At 41.2% G+C, this 9,176-nt stretch overlaps 1 protein-coding gene across 1 annotated transcript in view; it reads left to right on the forward strand.

The window, feature by feature from the left end:
- The window catches only part of ulk4 (unc-51 like kinase 4), a 381,891-nt gene extending 377,352 nt beyond the window's left edge, over nucleotides 1–4,539 (forward strand). Inside the window, exon 37 of the mRNA XM_078229306.1 lies at nucleotides 3,984–4,539. Within this exon, the coding sequence (XP_078085432.1) occupies nucleotides 3,984–4,047 (64 nt within the window). The 3' untranslated portion in view covers nucleotides 4,048–4,539. The remainder of the gene's footprint in view (nucleotides 1–3,983) is intronic.
- Nucleotides 4,540–9,176: the final 4,637 nt, after the last annotated feature.

Below are 9,176 nucleotides of genomic sequence, written 5' to 3' on the forward strand. Positions count from 1 at the left end.
CTCCTGATATTAAAAGGTCTTCCTGTTCTCCATCTGTTGTCAGGTTTATACTGTAGGGTCGCTGCACAATCTCTGCACTCGAGATAAAATATTTCAAAACTTACATTTAAATACACAAGTTAATTGAAAGTACAGTGAAGAGGTGATCTTATTGAAACATATAGAACTCTGAAGGGGCTTGACAGGGTACATGCTGGGAGGATGTTTCTGCTCATGGAGAGTCTAGAACTACGGGACACATTTTAAAAATATGGGGTTTTCCATTAAGATGAGCTGAGGGTCAGAGACCCTTTTATCAGAGGGTCATTAGTCTTTGGAATGCTCTCCCCCAGCAAGCAGTGGCGTCTGGGTCACTGAATATGTTCAATGCTGAGTTAAACAGACTTTTGATAGATAAGGGAGTCAAGGGTTCTGGGAGACAGACAGTGGGGTCAAGGCCATGAAGTAAATGAGGCCTGAGGAGTGGAGTTGGGCCCTGGGACCAAGCAGTATCAAAGATTGACATCATTTCAATACACTGGTGCTTTCCATTGAGAAATTGAGCCATCCTGATCAAAAGGCTGAGGTGTTGTTGCCTCTGTGTTACCTTGTCTATGGATTTCCACTCCATCTGACAAAGGAGCAGTGCTCCGAAAGCTAATGGTATTTGCTACCAAATAAAGCTGTTGGACTTTAACCTGGTGTTGTTAAAACTCTTACTGTGTTTACCTTGTCTAGCCAGTGTTGCCAGTCGTTTAACAGTTGCACCCAATCCTGTCCACGGCCCACCAGGAGGTACAGATATTGATGAGTAAACTTGGACCGTGTTTTTCTCCCTTCTCTCCAGTAGCTGCTTTCTCTACAATTCTAGCAGTCTAGATTTCTTAAAACAAGATTTAACAACACTGAACTGAAAATGTAGAACCACTATTAGTATAACCTGTAAGCATATTTGATTTGTACTGTTTATTAATGACCATATTACCACTGCCTACTCTTTATATCATGCCTGGTACTGGTTTTTGGTCAGTTGAAGAATTAAAATTGCTTCATTAGTTTGCACCCTTACGAGTAATTTTGGTACATTGTTTGAGTGTAGTGTTTATCATGCTGATGTTTTATTTTTTAAATAATCAGCAGCTTCCAGAAGTACCTTACCTTTTTACAGAACCTTACCCAATGGCAAATATTCTACAGTTTCTTTAGCCCAATCCCACAAAAGAATCACTGTCTTCTACTGTACCGAACACAAATGAGTTGTGACCATATTTTAACAATTCTTCATTTTTATCGTGGTGACAATAAATAGGAAGTGTGTATGCCTCACCTGACTGCGGGAGATGTACAATACATTATATAGTTACTGTTCCACCACCATATCTGCATAGCTTACCATGTTGCCTCATTGCTGGAGCAATATAGCAATGTCTCAGATAGCAGCCTAGATGCTTTAAAAGGTCTGCCAAGGTCTCCCAGAAATATTCCTTTATCATCTGCAGACATGATCACAGTGACACAGTGGTTAGCACTGCTACCTCACAGCGCTAGGGACCCCGGTTCGATTCACGGCTTAGGTCACTGTCTGTGCGGAGTTTGCAAGTTCTCCCCGTGTCTGCGTGGGTTTCCTCCGAGTGCTCTGGTTTCCTGCCACAGTCTGAAAGATGTGCTAGTTAGATGCATTGACCCGGAAAGGCGCCGTAGTGTGGCAACTAGGGGAATTTCACAGTAACTTCATTGCAGTGTTAATATAAGCCTCACTAGTGACTAATAAATAAACTTTGATCGCCAGAAACCTCTGATGTTGTCCGTGGTGGGGATTCTCCGCTGCAGTGAATGGAGTTTTGACTGAGTGCCAAATTCTCCATTTTCAACGGCAATGGGGCAGGTATGAATGAGATGGGAGAATCCCGCCCGATATTTTCATACAGCATGCCGGCTTTGCAACCTTGCATAGATGCAGATGGAACAATGTCTCAGTAAAACAGGGGTACTGGTGTGGAAAAAATAATAATGTTCTTGAAAGCAAATCCACTTCATGGTAACGATGGAGAAGACATAATGGGAAGTAATACAATTGCCCAGTTGATTTAACTTTTAAGATCTTATAAATTATGAGTGAGTTTGAATGATTCTCTTCCTTGTGAATGGAATAAATCAGGCGTAAGAATGGTTTTGGTTGAAAATAAGCATTCATTTTGCTCTACTTTTAATGGACTAAATCTGACTCCCAAATGCCAGAAAGATCCACAAGGCTGAGTTAGCTGAGTTGCCAAAGTTCCAATAGCGACAGCATGAATGGTCAGAGAGGCCCCTGAGCTTGGTAGAGGATATCAGAGAGAAGATTCATACTCATGATGGATATACAATGGATGTACCCTTATCTGAAAGTGCCTGCGTGTGGGCATCAGGCATGGAGGGGATTGACATTGACTATATTTCCTTCACAGATGAATAGTCTATCAGTATTCATCCCCTAGACTCACAAATGTAGAATGCCACATGGACAGGGCACATGATGGCTCACAGTGTCCATGGATGTGAACCATGGTGGGAGCCAGCAGCTTCAGGAGAGGAGCTAACGAAATGGCAGGTGAAGGCTAGATATGCAAGCATTTTCTTACGAACTCATAAGAACACAAGGGATAGCCATTCAGTACAATTGTGGCTGATTATCTACCTCAACTCCATCTTCCCACACTCTCCCCCATCCCTTAATTCCCTAATATCCAAAAATCTATCAATCCTTGTCTTGAATATCCTCAACACTGAGTATCCAAAGCTCTGGGATAGAGAATTCCAAATCACACAACCTTCTGAATGAAGAAATTTCTCTTCATCTCAGTTCCAAATGGTCACTCCCTTATCCTGAGACTGTGACTCCCTCACTAAGGGAAACACCCTCCCAGCACCTACCCTGTCAAACCCCTTAGACATTTTAAAAGTTTCAATGAGATTATCTCTCGTTCTCAATTCCAGAGAATGTATGCCCATTGAACTCATTTTTCCTTGTCAAACAATCCATTGATCTCAGGAATCAGTCCAGTGATCCTTCATTGCACTCCCTTCAAGGAAAGTATATCATTCTCAGATAAAGAGACTAAAACACTACACAGATGTGGTCTCACCAAGGGCGTATACAAGTCTGTAAGACCTCTTCAGTCTTGTATTGCTATCTATTTGTAAAGGCTAAGATACTATTTGATTTCCTAATTGTGCTTGGTGATTTGTGTATATGAACATCCAGGCACCCTAAATACAAACATTTCCCAATTTCTCAGGATTTAAAGGATGTTCAGCATTTCTGTTTTTCCTTCCATGGTGCACCACGTCTGTACATTGTATTCCAGCTGCCATGTTCTTGCCTACTCATTTAACCGGTCACTATTCCTTCGCGGCCTCTCTGTGGTCTCCTCACAGCTTGCAACCCGATCACTTAATTTTTCTTTGTGGTTATCCAGACACTACATTCTGCACCCTCTCCTTTCCTTCTCCCCTATGTACTCTATGAACAGTATGTTTTGTCGGTTTAGTGCGCAAGAAACAATACTTTTCACTGTACCCAATAAATGTGACAATAATAATTAAAATTAAAAATAATCATAGAATCCCAACAGTGCAGAAGGAGGCCATTCTGCCCATCGAGTCTGCATCCCCACAATCCCACCTATGCTCTATCCCCGTAACCCCACATACTTACCCTGCTAATCCCTCTAACCCATGCATCCCTAGACACTAAGGGGCAATTTAGCACGGCCAATGCACCTAACCCGCACATCTTTGGACTACGGGAGGAAACCCACGCAGACACAGGGAGAACGTGCAGACTCCCTGACAGTGACTCGAGGCCTGAATCGAACCCGGGTCCCTGGAGCTGTGAAGCAGTAGTGCTAACCACTTGCCACTGTGCTGTTCATGCAGCAAAAAATCAAAATCTGATTGAATTCTGTTATGAGGGCTATAGAATCTTTTCTAGTTATTTACAATATTTTGTCTATACCTTCCAGCTCCCACACTGATATTGCCATTGCATCTTTGGCCTCTGAAATTGTGAAACTCATTGAGCAGTGAACAGGAAGCAACCACGACTCCCAACTATGCATGATGACTTATGGCTGACGAGGAATGGCTTTTGTCCACAGACTCTTCACGTTGGCTGGTTTTCTTGGAGCACAGGAATTTGATACAAAGGCAATGCCATCAACAAACTGCTGTGACACTGGGAGGAAAGGAGCAGCAGCAAAAGTATTTTTTAAAAAGTCATTGCTTTACAACAAAATAAAAAGAATTGTGTTACCTCCTTTAACATGACATGAAGTTTGGATACAAATGATGACAAAATACAGTGTTTTCTATGTTCTTTAATACATCCCTGATGCTTTAAGCCTGTATTTTGAATACATTTCTACTCTGATAGTGTATTTTTCCTATAACTTATGACATTTTGAACTTGTGAATTACTTTCTGTACAGTTGGGGTTGGATCCTTACTCTGAATATTTAGAAAAACAATACTCTTTGCTGTGAAAACTACAGAGTAATAAATAAATAATTATTTTAACATAATTATTAAGCTTCATTGCTTTTATAATGCTTTGCGAATCCACTGTTTACAAAATGTTGTAGTATTCAAGCTAAAGCTGTTTCCGCCAGAGATGTTAGCCGGAATCCTCCGACCTTGCCCGCGGCTGGGATTATCCGGTCCCGCTGCTGTGAACGAAGATTTGGCTGAGCTTGGTGGCACCGTGGTTAGCACAGCGCCAGGGTTCCAGGTTCAATTCCAGCCTCGGGTGACTCTGTGTGTGGAGTCTGCACGTTCTCCCCGTGTCTGCGTGGGTTTCCTCTGGGAGCTTCAGTTTCCTCCAACATCTTTTACTCCAACGATGTACAGGTAAGGCTGATTGGCCATGCTAAATTGCACCTTAGTGTCCAGGGGATTAATAGGAAAAATACGTGGAGTAAACGGAGTAGGCCCTGGGTGGGGTTGTTGTCAGTGCAGGCTCAATGGGCTGAATGGCCTCCTTCTGCACTGTAGGATTCTATGATTCTCCATTCTCACTGTCAGTGTTGACACGGTGCGCACGACTGGAGAATTCTGGCCGTTATCGCTGGTACTCACTGTCTGGACCAGTGAATTTGTAAAGTTTCTACTCATCCTGTCTCAGTAAAACAAATTCAGTAATGATAAATCAGGAGAATAAATATGCTTTGGAGATATTGCTATTGTATCATATACTCTTGAAACCCCCATTTGAAAAAAATGTATCGGAACTGTTACTTTTGCTCCCCCCACTTGCCCAGTGACATTGTTGAGCCATTATAGAACCAGCCTGTCCTGGGGCACAGCTGGTTTCAGTAGACTCTGGCTGGGTTAGAGAGAGGGGGGAAGTCAAGAGTGGCTCTCACTCCTCCTGCTCACTATCCTGTGTGGGTATCAGCAACAAAGACAGGACCCAAAAGTACACTTTATTCATAAGATTTGTAAATGTGCACTACAGAACAGTTCAAACTTGACATTGCCTGGCTACGATGCCATCCATCAAAAACCATTAGGGGCAAGTCAGGTGACTGGTTCCCATTGGACTCTGATTCCTCAAGAAGACAGTCCCTTCCGGAGAAGGAATAAAATTGACAAGAAAAATACTTCTGCTTGTCTATCTTTCTTTTCCTGACCAGTGGCCATACTGTCTTTAGGGACATCTAAGCAGTAACCTCCTTACGCAGGCTTCAGTGTTATCTTAAAGTGTGTTCTCTATTAATCTCTGCCCTCTATTTCATCCAGTCTCTCAGAAGTTCCTTTTCCCCAGAACTGATCAAACTCCTTTCTTTTATTTGATAGCTTCTATGTTTGAAAAAGTAAACTTACCCCTTCTTTGCCTCACTTACCATTTTACAACTTTTTGGTTTGATTTATTATTACTTCTCCCAACTACTTTATTATTTCTTCTCCCAAAGGTTTGTGAATCTGTGGAATTCGCTGCCCCAAACTGCGGTAGATGCTAGGGACAGTGAGTAAATTTAAGGAGGAGTTAGATTTTTAATGGGTTGAAGGGTTATGGGGAGAAGGCAGGAAAATGGGGATGAGAAGCATATCAGCCATGATCGAATGGCAGAGCAGACTCATTGGGCTGAATGGCCTAATTTTGCTCCTATATCTTATGAACTTATTATTGTCACGTATATTGGTATGCAGTGAAAAGTATTGTTTCTTGCGTGCTATACAGACAAAGCATACCGTTCATAGAGTACATAGGGAAGAAGGAAAGAAGAGGGTGAAGAATATAATGTTACAGTCATAGCTAGAGAAAGATCAACTTAATATAAGGTAGGTCCATTTAAAAGTCTGACAGCAGCAGGGAAGAAGGTGTTATTGAGTCGGTTGGTACGTGTCCTCAGACTTTTGTATCTTTTCCCCAATGGAAGAAGGCGGAAGAGAGAATGTCCGGGATGCGTTGGGTCCTTGATAATGCTGTATATGTTGTATACATGTATATGTTCCCCTTTAAATGAAAACAACCAACTTCAAAACAACTTATTTTATTGCCTTAAGTAAATTTGTATTTAAGTTTCACTTGGTTCCATGTGTACATTGACATATCGAACCCACTTCTTACTGATGTTCAGACCTAATCTCTCTATCATTTAATCCAGTTACACCAATCACACACCCCATGAGCCTGTTTTCCAGTGCAGGAGAAATATGACAGTGTTATTACCAAGGAAAGGTATTATAATTTCTTGTTTTCCTGATAGAATGCTCTTATGAAGGACCTTGGAAAGTTTGACTATTTTAAAGGTGCTGGTATTGTTGATGTTATTATTCATCGTTAAATACACAAAACAGACTGCATTTTGATATGGCATGGCAGACTGCCAAATCCCAACCGGAAACTTGCATCAAGCTGCCAGAATGATTTGCAATTTGTATATTATGAGGAGTTTTCTGAAGATAAGCAAATCCCAGATCACTTGTGATGATTTTAAATATTAAATTTAAACAGTTATTAAAAAAGAAAATAACATGTGAAGACTCAAGAACGCCTTTCCAATGTTAACAGTACATTACAAACATTTCCTAAAAGATATTTGATTAAATAAACTCAGAGGTAAAACCTCCTTATGATGGCATTTGTCCTTATAATTTTCTAATCAATAAACTTCCAGTAACATTACCATACAATGTCCTGCTGTCCGAGGGGAAATCTCATCCAGACTATCCTCTCCGAGAGTGGCGGCAAAACTGGTCTTCACAGGTTTGCTTTCAACACACACTGTCTTTTTCAAGATCTCACACCCACACCACAGCAGTGTTCACGTTACTATGTTTTTCCCTTTGATCTTCCACTCTATTATTTCTACAATTCTTCAGAAGTTTCTCTTCCCAGAATCAATTTTCTTCAATACTTAATGGCTACCAAATTTATAAAGTGAACTTACTATTTTGCCTCACACATTTACGATCTCCCAATTGTATATGTTTTCTTGAATCAACAGTCAACTTTAAAATCACTTCTCTTATCTGCCTAATGTAAATACCCCGTCAAGCTGCTTCCCTCACCCCTTGTTCATAACTATTTCAACCAGTCATCTTCACACCTCCTATATTGATTTTTGGACCTTTACAGTGTCCAGTCTAATTAGACCATAAGACCGTAAGACATAGGAGTAGAATTAGGGCACTCAGCCCATTAAGTCTACTCCACCATTCAATCATGGCTGATATTTTTCTCATCCCCATTCTCCTGCCTTTTCCCCATAACCTCTGATCCCCTTATTAATCAAGAACTTATCTATCTCTGTCTTAAAGACACTCAATGACCTGGCCTCCATAGCCTTCTGCAGCAAAGAGTTCCACAGATTCACCTCTCTCTAGCTGAAGAAATTCCTCCTCATCTCTGTTTTAAAGGATCGTCCCTTTAGCCTGAGGTTGTGCCCTCTGTTCTAGTTTTTCCTACAAGTGGAAACATCCTCTCCACGTCCACTCTATCCAGGCCTCGCAGTATCCTCTAAGTTTCAATAAGATCCCCCCTCATCCTTTTAAACTCCAATGAGTACAGACCCAGAGTCCTCAACCGTTCCTCATACGACAAGCTTCTCATTCGTGGGATCATTCTTGTGAACCTCCTCTGGACCCTTTCCAAGGCCAGCACATCCTTCCTCTGATATGGGGCCCAAAACTGCTCATAACAATCCAAATGGGGTCTGACCGGAGCCTTATACAGCCTCAGAAGTACATCCCAGCTCTTGTATTCTAGCCCTCTTGACATGAATGCTAACATTGCATTTGCCTTCCTAACTGCCAACTGAACTTTATTAAACCAATCATTCCCAGCATATGCCAATGATATTGAAAAAAATATTAAGAACTCTCACTTTCCCCACAAGTTACAGTCGACTTTATTATGCTTTATACATTCTATAGGCGTATCTTATATCTTTTTATTACAGAATCTGGTCTTGAAGCAGCCTAAAGTGTGCTCCTAATGGCATCAGGTCCTCACGATTTAAAATGCAGTTAGACTCCACAGTAGTGTGGCAAAAGTGAAACAGTTAAAATGCGCAAACTTGTTTCTTTTCTGGTTAAGGAACTTCCCTAATCTCTGGGGATGGTCAGTAAATGACAGCAGTGTGAAAACAATGTTGTTGGATTGTAAGAATGAACCGTGACTTTAATCTTCCCACAAAGTTTTGGGCTGTATTTCTGCAACCACTGTTGCCACTGAGAAAGTTTAGACCAGTAGCTCGTTATTTGTGTTTCTGCTAACCTGGAGGCGTTCAGACCTGTTATTTATATTCCAGTGGTACTACTGTGGGAGCACTATTGTAGAAGGTGTTTTAAAAATATGGGGGGATAAATGTTTGCCTTTACTGCACAGGCATGGAAAATTATGGAGGAGATATTGGGCTCATTAGCGCCCAATGTTTAGGTGGTGTATTGTCTCCTAACACTTGTCCAAGAAGAACGTGCTCTCTTAATGGGAAGTGTGCCAAATGCTTCCTGGTAATGAGATTTGCAAGTGCAGACCATCCTGAGCAGGTAGATTACGATGTTGACCGAGCTCCTTGCTCCAATTAATTGATAAACACTAAAACCTTGTGTTTAAATCAAATCACGTCTTTATTAGGAAAACGTAAAAAAAACTAAATACTTACGATGTTACAAGACTTATTCTCTTACACTGTATCGTAAATAAATGCTTC

Source organism: Mustelus asterias, chromosome 2 (assembly GCF_964213995.1).
Source record: "Mustelus asterias chromosome 2, sMusAst1.hap1.1, whole genome shotgun sequence".
NCBI lineage: Eukaryota > Metazoa > Chordata > Chondrichthyes > Carcharhiniformes > Triakidae > Mustelus > Mustelus asterias.